Source organism: Caretta caretta, chromosome 13, assembly GCF_965140235.1.
Source record: "Caretta caretta isolate rCarCar2 chromosome 13, rCarCar1.hap1, whole genome shotgun sequence".
NCBI lineage: Eukaryota > Metazoa > Chordata > Testudines > Cheloniidae > Caretta > Caretta caretta.
Genome location: NC_134218.1, coordinates 11,708,292 through 11,724,152, shown reverse-complemented (window position 1 = coordinate 11,724,152; position 15,861 = coordinate 11,708,292). Strand labels below are relative to the sequence as shown.

At 40.9% G+C, this 15,861-nt stretch overlaps 1 protein-coding gene across 1 annotated transcript in view; it reads left to right on the top strand.

The window, feature by feature from the left end:
* The window catches only part of VAPB (VAMP associated protein B and C), a 62,735-nt gene that overhangs the window by 21,499 nt on the left and 25,375 nt on the right, over nucleotides 1–15,861 (top strand). Inside the window, exon 2 of the mRNA XM_048819692.2 lies at nucleotides 5,931–6,083. Within this exon, the coding sequence (XP_048675649.1) occupies nucleotides 5,931–6,083 (153 nt within the window). The remainder of the gene's footprint in view (nucleotides 1–5,930; nucleotides 6,084–15,861) is intronic.

Below are 15,861 nucleotides of genomic sequence, written 5' to 3'. Positions count from 1 at the left end.
AGTCCATCAAAACAATGTGTTTGGTAGCAATAACATTTGCCTAAAGGGTGGGAGAGATTCATAATCTTATGTCAAGACTGCCTTACCCTGTCTGTATAGAATATAGTATAATTTTGGATAACAAGTTGCAATTAGGTCTCAGAATACCGTCTGACTTCCCTCTGTCAAGTAATTCACCACCTTCTCTTCTTCTCCAAGTCAAACTAGAAAACGTAAGCTAAGCTACATACTCTAGAAGTGCATAAAACACTGTCATTTGGTCTAGGTAGGACTAAGCCATTTGTGGTGGTATTATTTGTTTGCCTTAACATAGTGCCCGGGTGCAGTAGTCATGGACGAGGACCCCATTGTGCTAGGCGCTGTACAAACAGAACAAAAAAAGCAGCTTCCCCCAAGAGCTAGCTTGTAAATTTATTTGTAGTTTACACAGGCGGGATGAAAGGGAAACACATTTCAACTTAGACTTTCTTTTGGGATTACTGGCTACATTAGACTGTGCCGCAAATATTAGCTAATTGCGGACCATCAGGGTTCAGGTAGCCTCAGTAGCTCCTTTGAGAAGTGTACTCGTAGTAGAAATATATAGGTAGCTGCTTCAATACACTCATTTGCACATCACTTCTCCAGTGTAGAAGCTCCACAGTGTGGTGCTTATTCTGGCAGGGTTGTTTTACAGTTATTTAGTTACACTGACTGCTTTTATGTTTTTTTGCATCACTGCACTCCCCAGGGAGTAAGTTAATGGCTGGCTTTGGGGCTGCTGGACCAGATCTTTGTGAAGTATCTATTTCCAGTGGTAGTACGTACTTTTGCTACCTTTGAAAAGAACTGCCTGGCCATAGCATGAATTGGTAGGCAAAAGCAAGGTAGCAAAGATGTGAAAAGAATAAACCAGAGGTGAATAGGTCAGAAGTGAGTGATGCAGTTATACAGATCTGCCTATTTTTTTAAAAATTAATTTTCAAATTCAGAATAGGAGGGCTGCTTTCAACCAAATACTTCTGAAATATATAATACTCTTGGCTTCTCATTCCTAAACTACTTTGATTTTAAAAAGTTGCTGATGCTTCCTTAATTACAGGTGTCCACAGGGCCACGTGATAATGATTAAAATATGGAATGTAGTGCTTTTAAAGCACTCCTTTTCACAAGATTCCCTGTGATTAGGTAAGTATTATACTTACTACTACAGGTGGAGAAATTTTAAGGGCCCAAACCTGCTCCTGTTTAAATTGGTGTCAACTCCCATTGATTTTAATCACAAGACCAAGTACTTAAGTGATCTATCTAAGGGCAGGTCTACATTACAGCAGGGATTGACGCTCTGAGATCACCAGTGGTCAATTTAGCAGGTCTAGTAAAGACCCGCCAAATCGACTGCAGATCGCTCTCTGTCCGATGACCCCTGTACCCTACACCTGACAAGAAGAGTAAGGTAAGTCAACAGGAGATTTTTTTTCTCCCATTGCCCCCCCCCACCCCCTTCCCCCTCAATGGTAATTCAACCTAAGGTACGTCGACTCCAGCTACCACGGTAGTATAGACGTAGCCTAAGGATAGACAGCAAGACAGTGGTAGAGCTTTGATTGGAACTCAGGACTTCCTGACTCCCATCCATGTACTTGTTCTTCCAGACCATGCTGTTTCACTTGACATTTCAGCTTATTTCATTTTAAAGCTTATTCTTAAAGGACATAAACTTGAAATCTAATCAAATCTTAAAAGAAAAAAAAATTAAAATAGCAAGTGCTATACCTGCCACTGAGCCCTCCTGTCAGTTTTTGTGGTTTTACAATCAACCATTTTTCTTTAAAAATGTATATATATATTTCTCCATTATTTCTGCGAGAAGATGCACACAAACTTAGAGGGAAAGGAGTATGCAAGGGAAAGAGTAACTGACTCCAAGATCTGTGAAATGCATAGTAAACAAACTGAGAAAATAGGCTTTATCTAGTCTTCCAGTTAAATTAATCATAGGTGTTACTGTTGTTTGTAACAGGTTTTAAAAGGTTCAGATAGAAGTGTGATGTTGTTTTATTTCGGTTTCTTCCCTTTAAGTTGAGGCTGTCCATATAAAACTCTCTAGCGGAAGGATAACTCAAGTTGCCACCCATGCTGCTGTGGTCACACTTCTGTTTTTATCTCAAGCAGAGCTAGCTCCTGTATTACCTGAGTTGGAAATAACACCTCCCAGTTGCAATGTAGGTTCACTGACTGCAAGTACATGAGTAGTCCCATTTTTGAAGTTAGATATGTGCTTAAGTGCTTTGCTGAATCAGGGCTAGAGAACAGAAGTGATTAAAGATGTTAGTATGGGGTATGTGTCCACTTTGAGCCAGGGGTGTGATTCCCAGCTTGAGGAGATGCACTAAAAATAATGCAGCTGTAGCAACATGAGTTACCAGAAGGAGCGAACTGCCTTGAGACAGTAGATAATCCTGGGGTGGCTAGCCCGTCCGACCACTTGTGCTGCCACAGCTACACTATTTTTAGCACACTAGTTTGATGGCTATCATGTCCCCAGCTCAAAGTGTAGGCATACCCTCCCTGTATGTGAGGATTGTTTGCCTAATCTCTCCCGCGCACCCCCTCCCCCCGATGTAAGAGGCCTTGACTAGGATACAAATAATTTCATAAAGGATGCACAAATAGAAGCCATCCGAGTGAAATGATAGTGTGGTGACGTATTTGCCATGATAATTGGTGATGGAATACACATGTACTGTACTATTCGGCAAACTCGTATTAGCCGAATAGTACAGTACATGAATTTGTGTGCTGCATTTGTAAGGTAACAAGCCTTTATTAAATGTTAGATAGTTGACATACTCTTTTGACTTAATTCTCAAACACTTTTTTTTCTTTGAAATGATCATCTTACAAATTATAAAACGCTACAATGTAGAATGACAGTTTTTAAGATAAGATTGATATAGCACTGGTGTTTCAATAGGAAATAGAGCATGGCAAATTGTGAGATAATGCAGTGATCTTTAAATATGAAGGGTTGCATGCATAGCTTCTGGATGGAAAGCCACAGAAACAGTTTGAAAATAACTGTGGGAAAATATGTTGGAGTATATATGAAAGTCAGATACCTCCTGTTCTTGGTAATATACACTTGTGACCTCTGAGGCACAAGCTAGGAGGTACTGTGTTTTGTTTTTTTGTTTGCATGCAGTATCTAGCAATGTTAATGTTGCCTGTTGTTTTGCATTAATACAAATCAACTTTTTTCGGACTGGCTGAAAAAATTCAGAAGATCCCAGAACATTCCAAACTTTTCACCACCAAATTCAACTTGTTACATTCTTCCTTTTAGATAGTGTGCATGACAACCCTATGTCAGATTATGTACAGACAGATTCTCCATTTCCTATAACTTTCTCACCATTTTTCTCATGTTGTTTTTAAAGAACAGAGAAAAAGTTTCCTAGCTTTAGAAATAAATTTCATTTAGAGGGGAAACTTTCTGTGAGTATACTTAGATTTGCTGGGTAAGAATCTGTAGAAGTATAATCTCATTTTTCTGGAAATGTTAGTAACCGTGAATATGGTTTTTTTGTCATTTGTCTGAATCTTTTGATGAATTAGGCCAGATTTTTAATAGAGCTCAGTTTTTAGTAGCTCCCATCTAGGCACTAAAGCGTTTGTCTTCCCTGCAGAGTTGACTCAGGTTCTTATTACGTTGTTCTCCCATACAAAACTCTTGCCTAAATGTGGTGGTGCTTTTGACCCAACTGGCTAGCCTGCCTTGGGATAGAGGCTTAAGCCCAAATGCTGCTTATGCTTGGGCTAGTGACCCACCCACTTTGCAGTGAGAACACAGCTTGCTTGCATGCTGATAGTCCTCCCAGTGCTTTTGACAGTTTCTCTTCTCTCTCCCCAGCCCCCTCACCCCCACCCCATGTTCCCAGTACACACACATCCCACAACTCATGAGGAAAAATCTCTGAGAGGCTTACTGCAGCACTGAGAACCATGGGACAGTCCCCCAGAAGTCCTAGAGATACATGAGTGAGTGTAGCACCAGTGTGGATGCAATTAAGTGGACACATTCAAGTCTGGTTTTGCAGTGTGGCTGCTTGCAGCCTGGCTAGTCAAACATAGGTGCCAGTTGCCCAAGTTAACTCTGCAGTAAAGTCATAACCTGAATGGCCAGTTTTTCAGAAGTGCTCACACCCAGAAATTTCTGTTTAGAGCAGTAAACAGTACCTTTCCCCACCATTAAGATCTATCTTGAAAATCTGCCTACTTTACTGAGGTGCCTAAATGAATGCTGAGCTCCTTTGAAAATCTATCCCCAAAATCTATTTCAGAATTATTTCATGACTCCTAATTATAGCCCTTTGTCTCTGAATGTTCTCAAAGTGGCGGCGGGAATCATGGACTCCATTCCAATAGGAAGGCTGAGGGAATTTAGTGATTACACCTTTGGACCATCATGGTGCCACATGACTGAGTAGAGCAAGAATTTGGTGGATAGAGGGACTGCTTCATGTCATGAAACGTGTGTTCAGCCCTAAATTCCATGGGCTTCCTCTTTTGGTGCCTTCTTGATAGCAAATACACATCTAATGTGCTGTTCACAGTGCAGGCAGAACTGATGCTATATTGATGTTGGAGGGGATGTGGTTTTTTCCTTTTTAAACTATTTGCATCAAGGACATTGGCTTTAAGCCTTTAGAATTTTTACAATTTTATCATACATCACCTTAAGACCAGATTTGGAGGAGGGAAAGTGAGCCTATCATTCAATCTGATTTATTTCAAGCTGAGGGTGCTGTGGTCTGGAACAAGTCCCATCTTCCTGAAGCAGCAACAGTTATATAAAGGAATGTAACATTAAAAAAAAGTACTAAAACAAATGATCACTTTTGTATCCAGTTGAAAATCTATTTAGCCTCCTTTTCTGGGAGTTTCTTCATATTTTACAGTTCAAAATATGAAGAAAATTTGCATACTACAGTGTTAAATGTTCATGTCCACTTGGCTTTTATTCTCTAGGATTTTTGGTAATTCCCTCCAATGATTATGCACCAAGTTGTTTGTTTTTTGTAGCCTTTGTCAGAAGCAAGTTAATCTAAATGTTTTCACTTCTGTAATTGTCTTGCTCTGTTAATATGAAGCACAGAGAAATGAGTGCAGTAGCACACTAGCTAATATTTGGACTGCCAGCAATCTATAGCTCTGATCCAATTAGAAATCCCAAGTGTGTCCTTTGAATGACATGCTTTCACTGGGACACCCCACTACTCCATGGTTGACTCTTGTACTAACCACTCTCTTATAACTCTGCCTTCCTTTTTAATATGTGCAATATTCGCTTTTTTGTCCATTTAGACAGCTTTACGATTTCTTAACGATTAGACTTTCCTTCTAAAACTTTCTCCTCTATCCAGCCTAGAATAAAGTGGGTCAAACTCTCTGCTTTCAGTGTTTTTCATAGATTCATAGATATTTTGGTCAGAAGGGACCGTTATGATCATCTAGTTTGACCTCCTGCACAACGCAGGCCACAGAATTTCACCCACCATTCCTGCAAAAAACCTCACACCTATATCTGTGCTATTGAAGTTATATCTGTGAACATCCAAAATACCTCTGACTTCAGTATTTACTTCACAATTACAACAGTGTAAGATAGTGGAATTCAGCTGCTACATTAGCATGGTGTACCAACTATCCTTCCTTGTAGCTTATTAGTCATTAAAGGCAAAGCTCAACTATTGATATGGCTCAGATTTTCAGAGGCCTCAACCCATCCTCAGTTCTGCTTGAACAGTTAACTGTAGATGCTGCTAATGGAAGCTGAATATCTAACTACTTTATAAGATTTGTAGATACAAACTTTGAGTCTGTCTAAACTCAAAGTTTAGAGAGTATTTTTAATATAATTTTAAAATCTTCTTTGCTGTGTTCTGCAGGTCCTTTCACAGATGTTGTCACCACAAACCTGAAACTTGGTAATCCTACAGACAGAAATGTGTGCTTCAAAGTGAAAACTACAGCACCACGTAGATACTGTGTAAGGCCTAACAGTGGAATTATTGATGCAGGAACATCAATTAACGTTTCCGGTAAGTCACTCAAAATGGCTTGTTTTGTAGTTGAAGCCGGTCTCATCAAATCAGTGATTTTTTTTTTTTTTTTTTTTTAGAACACTGTGTGAACTAAATATATATTGGGGAAAGTGGAGAGACAAGCAAGAGAGCATGATTTCATATTTATTTTATCTCCATGTAAAACCAACTGTTTTATACACCTCTACTTATTCCTGGTGGCTTAATTTTTAAATCTTTTATATTTTGATAAGAGCTAAAACAAATTAGTGTAAACAATGCAGATAATTACGTTCAGAATGCACGTGTTTTGTACTCCCTGAAAATGCGAGTAGTTAAAAAAAACAAGACTTTACTTTGTAAGGGGAAAAGGTTCATGGGTTTATTTGTCTGTTTATTGACAAGTGATAGCTGAATTTTTAACTTGCATAAATCCGCAGAAGTTTGGTAACTGAATTATAGCAATCATAAAAAGACACAGCAGACTGGTGTGCCGTAAGTTTACAGAGTTGAATATATTTCCCACTGAAATGGGAAGGTTTTGTAACTGTTTAATTTACACCACTGCAACCCAGAGAAAAATTTGGCCCTTAAAGATAAATGTTTTCAACTTTAAATTACATCTCTCTCGGACTATTTTTCTAGAATTTGCAGATGTTACTGGAACAGTCAGATAATATTCCATAAACCCAGTGTCACAGTAGTAGTAGAGAATTAGATAGAGATTTAAATCAATCGGTTTTGTGGATTTCACGCAGATCATTGCTCCTTTTTTAAAGCTTTTACGCTTTAAGAGGGGAATCATTGAACGAGTCTCTTAGATTTCAGTGGCAGTTTCATTCCTGGAATGAAGAATACGTGGCTATGACTTAGCAATAAAATATTAACCCTATTTATACATGATAGTATAGTCTTGAGGGCTTATAAAAATATATGGAAATACTTATTGAATCAGTTCTACTAAGTCAGATTTTAGTGACTATTTTAAATAAGCCATATTACTACATGTATGGGTTTTTCATGCATTGTTTTATATCTGACTCAGTTTTATATGCTTAGACTCAGAATTGCATGTTCTAATTGTAATAGCTGCAAATTGGGTAGCTAAATTTCAAGTTTTTTCAAGTGGTTACACGTCTGTTCCACTTGAGGTGTGTGTAAGTGCACAGTAGTCGGAGGTTTATCCCTCAGTGGGACCTGTCAGGGCAACACATGCACCATGGGCCTGTCTTGTGCCACCATGCAAAAGTATAAAGGACAGAGTTGCTGTGACTCCCCTCAGTTCCTTCTTACTGCCCTTGATGGTTGTTGGAACGGTTGTTGCAAGTTTTTTTCTCACTTGTGTATAGTTGGTAGTGTTTTAGTAGTTTTAGACAGTTTGTTATAGACATAAGTTTTCCTTTAAAGTGTTTTTTGAATACTTTCTGGGTACCTTGGTCACTGGGTTTCAAGCCTTGCCATTCTTGCAAGAAACTGATGCCAGTGGATGACCTGCCAGTTTCCTGAGGTGTCTCAGGGAGTCTTATGTCAGGAATCTGTGTCAAATGCTCAGAATCTGGGAGATTGAGATCCCTGGCACCAAAATTCAGGAAGCTTGTGGACGAGAACACAAGAGTGCACTGAAGGCCGAGGCAGTCATCTGCTTAAAAGGGACCATCAGCTCCAGTGCTGGCACCGTGGTTACCAGCTCCTGAAGTGGATCCATTTAATTCAGTGGTGTGGGAGAGTATCCTGGTACTGTTTATGCCGGAGGCTTCTGCAGCAGCCTGAGATAAGAACATAAGAACAGCCATACTGGGTCAGACCAGTGGTCCATCTAGCCCAGTATCCTGTCTTCTGACAGTGGCCTAAGCCAAGTGCTTCAGAGGTAATGAACAGAACAGGCAATCAAGTGATCCATCCCCTGTCATTCATTCCCAGCTTCTGGCAAACAGAGGCTAGGGACACTCAGCATGGTGTTGCATGGATCTGGTGAGTCTCTTAGCACTGGCTTCGCCAGCTTTCCAAGATACTTCTCACCTGGTACTGGCGCCTGTTGTAACTGTGTCATCCCAGTGTGCAATGTCGTGAGTTCCTCTGGTTTGCTGTATGCCTCTTTGTGTGGTGCCAACCATTATCATCTCACTGGGACTGCCATCTCCAGGCTCCAGACATCAATCTGTGGCATCGAAGGGAACGGTCCTCCCTTCTTGGTCAGAAGTTGACTCCAACCTGTCGCAGCTATGCCATGAATATCCTTATTCCCTTTCCACTACCTACCATCCTCAGTATCCCCTGGAGGCTCTGTCTTGGCCATCAAGCAGAGACCCATGGCTGGGAAGAAATTAAGCTCTGGGGCCTTGTCCAAATGGCCATGGATCCATTGGGGGTTTCCACCTGCCTCCAAATAGTCTCCACATCCTCCTTGTTCTGCTTTTATCAGGTAGACACCAACACCACACCAGATGCAGCAGGAGACCACTCTCAGTACCAGGCTCAGAATTGAGTGGGAAGTAATTGCTCTGGTGGATCTACCTTTAGAGGAATCCGTGGAGCTCCACAGCACCCACCTTTGACCTCCTCCTCTTCATCACCCAATGAGGCAGTGGTGTCAGAAGGTTCCTCATCTCCCTCAGAGGACTACAGGGCTCATCATTGCTATTAAAAAGGGTGGCTTCTGGTCTGGATATCCAGGTTTAAGGGGTTGGAGAAAGGGGTTTCAGGCTGGTCAACATCTTAGTTTGTTAGGAACCATCTGGAGGGGAGCTTCATTAATTGGGAGCAATCTGGAGCCCACTAAGGTTCTACGGCAGACACCATCTTCCTTCCCTCTCTCCCTCCCTCCAACAGCAAAAAGGGCCAAGCGCAGATATTCTGTCCCCTCACAGGGATTTGAACATTTACACCCACCCTCCAGGGTCATTGGTGATCTGAGCTGCCAGTGAGAGAGGACGCCAAGATTAGCAGGAAGAAATGAAAAGGATGCAAAGAAGCTGGATTTCTTTGCCAGAAAACTATTTGCCAGTGAGTCTGCAGTTTAGGATTGCTAACCAGCAGTCTTTGCTCGATCTCTATATAACCTCTTGGACAATCTATTTAAATTTAAAGACACCCTCCTTTTTCAACAGCTCCTGATTCACTCATACAGCCTGGGAGTTCTAAGCAAACATTTTGCTGTTTGTCAAAGACAGCCTACAAATTTCTGGAGTGCCAGCCACTCCTATCCCACTACATAAGTGCTCAGTCCCGCAACACTACAGATCAGTGCAGGGTGGAATTGGGACTACACCCTTCATTTCCCCCCCTTCCCATCCCTATTCTCCATCCATTTTCAGGGACCACTGTCAGGAGGAGGTTCTCCTTTAGGGGGTAATATCTCTGCTTCAGTAGAGGCCATAGAGGAAGTTCCTCAGTTATAGAGAGGGAAGGGTTTTCTTCACAGTATTTCCTGATCCCAAAAGCAAAAGTAGGTCTCGGACCCATACTAGACCTGTGATAGTTCAAACATCTGAAGAAAATAGTTTTGCATGGTCATGCTGGCTTCCATTATCCCATCCCTGGAGACTGGTATGCTGCCCTCATCTTAAAAGATGCATATTTCTATGTGGCAATACATCAAAGCCACAGGAAATTGTTCAGGTTTCTGGTAAATCAGACCCACTACCAGTTTACAGTACTACTGTTTGGCCTGTCTGCAGCTCCACGGGTGTTCACAAAGTACAGTATATGGCAGTGCTGGCAGCATTCCTGAGGAAGTCAGGAATTAGGTGATTCCTACTTGGATGACTGGCTAGTTAGAGGCCAATCCGAGGCTCAGATGCTGTCCTAAATGTCAGTCATCCAAACAATCTTCGATGCACTAGGGTTGCTCATCAACATGGAGAAGTCAATCCTGTCTCTTTTATATAAGATAGTTTATAGGAACAGTCTTGGACTCTGTGGAAGCCAAGGCCTTTGTTCCACATATAGGATTGCAGATGATGCTGGCCGTCGTGTTAGACCTGAAGGCCCATCCTACCATGAGGAGTATGGACTAGTATGGAGTATGGCTTATGGGGTATATGGGCTCGGGCACTTACGTAGTTCAGCTTGCCAGGTGCTGTTTTCAGCAGCTTCAGGGGTAGCTGCCATCTGTGTACTCTCCGTAGAAACGATGGTTTGGATGCCCACTGAAATCTTGGCCTCTCTAGACTGGTGGACAGATCCTTCAAGTGTGTGTTGAGGGGGAGGTCTGTTTGCTCCTCCTCAGTGAGGTTTATGGGTTTAACTGTGGCACTTAAATGCTTCTGAACTGGACTTGCTTTCACACTGAAATTCACATCACGATGGTGATAAACTCAATCCTAAAATGCCTATCCCAAATTAGCAATGAATTTTTAAACTATGCCTGATAAATACTTGAGTTTTTCAGATTTCTTTCCTTTTGATAAGCACCGTTTGAGGTTAAGGAAACAAGATTCTGGGATTACAAATGTTCTTTATTTCCTTAGAAAAGCTATAGTGATCTTTCAACTGTAAGGTTTTTTTTTTTATTATTATTATTTATTTATTTAATGATGGCCCATTTGCACTCCAGCCTCTTTCAAAAAGATCTGTGCACCCCTTTTGTTCATGGAAGTTTCCTTAAACCACAAAACCTGGAGGGGGACTGCACACACAAAGTAGCACAGTCACCCTGGGTCTGGTGGGCATAGGGCAATACGAACAGACCATGTAAGAGGGTCTGCATATTGAAGGGGGCTTCAAGAGAAGATTGAGGGAGGAGGCAAGTGATGTATAGATAGTGGGTTTCCAACAATTTTTGGGTAAGTGCACCAGGTACTGCTATATGTAGAACTGTTGTATTAGCCATGGAAGTAGCATGTTATGCTCTGTTACCACGTTGGGGTGGGTTGAGGGAAAGGATTCAAAACATCCCCAACCCTTGCTGAAAACCAGGTTCCCCTAAGTTGCATAGCAAGTTACCTGTGTTTTAGCCTGTTGGGAGAAGCCTGTGTAGAATTGACTGATGCTAGTCGCCATCTTGCCAAGTGTTGGTTTAGTTGCAATATGGGAACCAAACACCAAAGATGGCAAACCCGTTTCCATCCTGCCTTAATACTTTAAATAGGGCCTAAACTGTGTGAACTGCATAAACTGCACTAAGTAAGGTCAGAGTGTAGTCAGGTGATTAATCATTGGAACAATTCACAAACGGTTATGGTGGATTCACTATCAAAGGCCACCTAACTTCCCCCAAATAATTCTTGTTGAACTACAGCATCTCTTTTAGAAAAACATCCACTCTTGATTTATGAATGGCCAATGTTATGCAGACGGTCCGACTAGATGATTAGTAATCCCTTCTGGCCTTAGAATCAGACCCTCATGTCTGGAACCTCCCATCTACACAGATCCAGTTTACAGGATTAGGGCCTGAAATACAAAGTTGTTTGAATCTTGCATTCTAGTTTTCATGATCATGCCTACATTAACTTCCCCCTCCCCCCCCCATATTTTCCAAAATATGCAAATAGCGTAGTTTAATTCTCAAAACTCTTCATGGGCATGCTGTCTAACTGTCAAACACACAGCAGTTTAAAAAGCAGGATTTGATGTTTGTTCATGGATCAAGAGAAGCAACAAAATTTTAGGCACATCAAAAATACTTCTGCTTCTTGCAGCATGTTATTAGGGTTAGCACTTTTAACCTTCACCAAATTTTGATTTCATGAATACATAAGTAATTATTGTAACACTTGTAGTGAAGTGGCGGATGTACTGCTTGCTACCAGACACAACAAATTAGAGGTTGGGGGGAGAGTTGCGTATATGATTTACTTTGGTATAATTTTGCTTCTCAGCACTGATACATGTCAGTAGCCATGTCAAATAGCATATATTTAATTTGTTAAATGTGCAAAAAAAGCACTTTTAAAAAAAAAAATCTATTAGTGTCCTAAATTTTAAGAAGTAAAAATAACGTTCTTTTTTGCTTTCTGAAGCAAGATATTTTCGGTCTTGTAATTTAAATCCTATGTAAGGCATAAAACAGCACTTGGATTCTCCAAAACCTAATAAGAAAATATTAGAGTATAACGATTTGGATGGTAACTTCCAGCCAATAAAACTAATAGGGCTGTATGTACAATCTCTACTCCCTCCTCCTGAGTTTCTGCTGACTAGGTTTAACGTGGCAATTTGGTTGCACTAGAGTGGCACCGCATTTCATTTTGTAAAAGATCATTGCAAAAGTCGAACTGCATAAAGATCTTGTCCAAGTTGTTGTTGTAGTTTATCAGCAAATTACTTTCTGAAGCTAAAATTGGGGCTGTTGTATCTTCACGATGCTACCAGTTGTCTTGCATTAAAACGGTATAATACCGTTTGAAGTTTCTCATAGGAATGTAAGCTTATAAGTGGGTCACTTTCCGATAAGGAGTCCAGTCATATTATCGGTATAATCTGCTTTACTTGAGCTAGCATGATAGCTCCCTTAACACACCTACAATGGCTGAAAATCAAGCTTTCCATTCTCCAACAGTGTGGCAAATATCCAACCTCTAGACATTGTTTTGAGAGTATTTCAGAGCACTATTTAAATACCAAATTTTTTTTAAAGCATTCCCATACCTATCAGCACACACTTAATGACAATTCCAGGCTTGTCGCCCAGATTTTCAAAAAAAGGCTGAGTACATAAATGTACATACAGTGTGTCTGATTATGGCAATTGAGTGCAAATGATCATCAGCAGCTATTTGCATAATGAGCTGATTGGCATTTGGTCTTAACTACTTTAAAAATTGGGCGCGTGTGTGTTTGAGTTGCTTCTTTGACAAAGACCTTCTTCCTTCTGGTTTTGTAGCTCCCTGGATTGTGCAATCTGTAAAAGATGCACATGAAGATAGTGGGGTTTATTTGCGGTTGCAGTCAAAATTTGAAAATTTCACAAGACGCTGATATGCGGCAAGGAGTGGGGGTTGGGGAGGCGCATCCAATCCATGGACAAACACCCTGGTGGAAAGCCCAGCACCTCAGTTCATCTTCTGGGAGGGCAGTGCTAGGATTCCATCTAGGATGCTGTCTGTGGACATCTTTTGGGGATTCTGTTTTTCTTATAGGCCTCTGGATAATAGGTACTTGATAACATTAGCCCTCCCCAAAGTCATCTAATTGGTGAAGAGAAGAGAGTATTCATTTCCTCCATCCCAGAGACTCCTGACTACTGCTCTGCTCTTCCATCAGCCTTGCAGTTGCTGCACAGAAGAGCCTTGTTTCTGTTTCTCTGTCCTCCTCCAGGACTCAAATTGGGCAGAGCAGCAACCTGTCACTTTGTTGAAGCTGCTGTCTTGATCTCCAGAGTCTCATCTTACTTCTTTTTAAATTGAAAGACACTGATGATTGCAGAGGGAACCACAAGAATGTGAAACATATGTAACCGATGCAGTCATGCCTGCCTGCATCTGCAGAGAGTCTGAAACAATAGCTCTGTAAGTATGAACAGCTTCATTTCCATGGGATTAACTGGGATTCCTACTGATAATTTAAAGTCTCTGATATCATCACATGGTTTGGGACCTGAGGCCCTATACCCATACTTATGCCTTAATCTGGCTGTGTTCAAGGGTATATTCAAACCCTCCTGAGGTGCCCAGCAGAGTATATGTTGTCATATTTCAGTATCTGCACAATCTGCTGTTATAAGTAGCTTCTCATTTTAACACATCAAGTGGGCAGAGATTAGGAAAGCTTTTTTAAAAAAAATAATAAAATAGGCACTATGTTTGCCCTTCTCCAGTCCTCTGGGACCTCATTGATCCGCCATGAGTTCTCGAAGATAATTTCTAAAAGTTTTGAGATTGCTTCAGTTCCCTTAACTACCTTAAGGTGAATTTCATCAGACCCTAATGACTTGAATTAAAAATTACTTAGATGTCAAATTTGTGCTTCAGCCTGATGAAATGCATCCTAGAATACTCAAGGAGCTAACTGAGGAGATATCTGAGCCATTAGTGATTATCTTCAAAAAGTCGTGGAAGACTGGAGAGATTTCAGAAGACTGGAAAATGGCACTATATTTGCCCATCTATAAAAAGGACAATAAGGACAAATTGGGGAATTACAGACCAGTCATCTTAACTTCTGTACCCGGAAAGATAATGGAGCAAATAATTAAGCAATCAATTTGCAAACATCTAGAAGATAAGGTGATATGTGACAGTCAGCATGGATTGGTCCAAAAATATCATGTCAAACCAACCTGATGGCTTGTTACCCTGTCAAAGAAAGCTTTGTGGATGAGGGGAAGCGGTATAAATGATATAGCTTGACTTTAGTAAAGCTTTTGATACTGTCTCACATGATCTTCTCGCAAACAAACAAATGAAATCCAACCTAGATGGAGTTACTATAAGGTGGGTGCAAAACTGGTTGGAAAACCGTTCCCAGAGAGTAGTTATCAGTGGTTCAGTCATGCTGGAAGGACATAACGAGTGGGGTCCCACAGGGGTCAGTTCTGGATCTGGTTCTGTTAATATCTTCATCAGTGATTTAGACAATGGCATAGAGTACACTTACAAAGTTTGCGGACGATACCAAGCTGAGAGGGGTTGGAAGTGCTTTGGAGGTTAGGGTTAAAATTCAAAATGATCTAGGCAAACTGGAGAAATGGTCTGAAGTAAATAGGATGAAATTCAGCAAGAACAAGTGCAAAGTACTCCATTTAGGAAGGAACAATCAATTGCACACATACAAAATGGGAAATGACTGCCTAGGAAGGAGTACTGTGGAAAGGGATCTGGGGTCCTAGTGGACCACAAGCTAAATATGAAACACCATTCTGGGATGTATTAGCAGGAGTGTTGTAAGCAAGACATAAGAAGTAATTTTTCCGCTCTGCTCTGCACTGATTAGGCCTCAATTGGAGTATTGTGTCCAGGTCCGTGTGCCACATTTCAGGAATCCAGAAAAGAACGACAAAAATGATTAAAGGTCTAGAAAACATGATCTATGAGGGAAGACTGAAAAAAATTGGGTTTGTTTAGTCTGGAAAACAGAAGACTGAGAGGGGACATATGTTTTCAAGTACATAAAAGGTTATTAGTAGGACAAGGGAGAAAAATTATTATTCTTAACCTCTGAGGATAGGACAAAAAGCAGTGGGCTTAAGTTGCAGCAAGGGAGGTTTAGGTTGGATGTTAGGAAAAACTTCCTGGCAGGGTGCTTAAGCACTGGAATAAATTGCCTAGGGAGGTTGTGGAATCTCCATCTCTGGAGATTTTTAAGAGCAGATTAGAGAAACACCTGTTGGGATGATCTAGATCAGTGATTCTCAAACTTTTGTACTGGTGACCCCTTTCACATAGCAAGCCTCTTATAAATGAAAAACACTTTTTATATATATTTAACACCATTATAAATGCTGGAGGCAAAGTGGGGTTTGGGGTGGAGGCTGACAGCTTGTGGGTCCCCCCCCCATGTAATAACCTCACGACCCCCTGAGGGGTCCTGACCCCCAGTTTGAGAACCCCTGGTCTAGGTGATACTTAATCCTGCCATAAGTGCCAGGGACTGGACTAGATGACCTCTCTCAGTCCCTTCCAGTCCTACAGTTCTCTGAATACATTATCTTATCTAAATATTCTTTAACCTGTTCTTTCCCTATTTGGCTTGTATTCCTTCTCTCTGGTTAATATTATGTTGAGTATCTGGTCATTAAATCTTTTAGTGAAGACTGAAGCTTAACTAGTCACTAAACACCTCAGCATCCTTGATATCATCTGTTGTTAGCTCTCCTTCACTGCTATGTAGAGGACTTATATTTTCCCTTCATCTT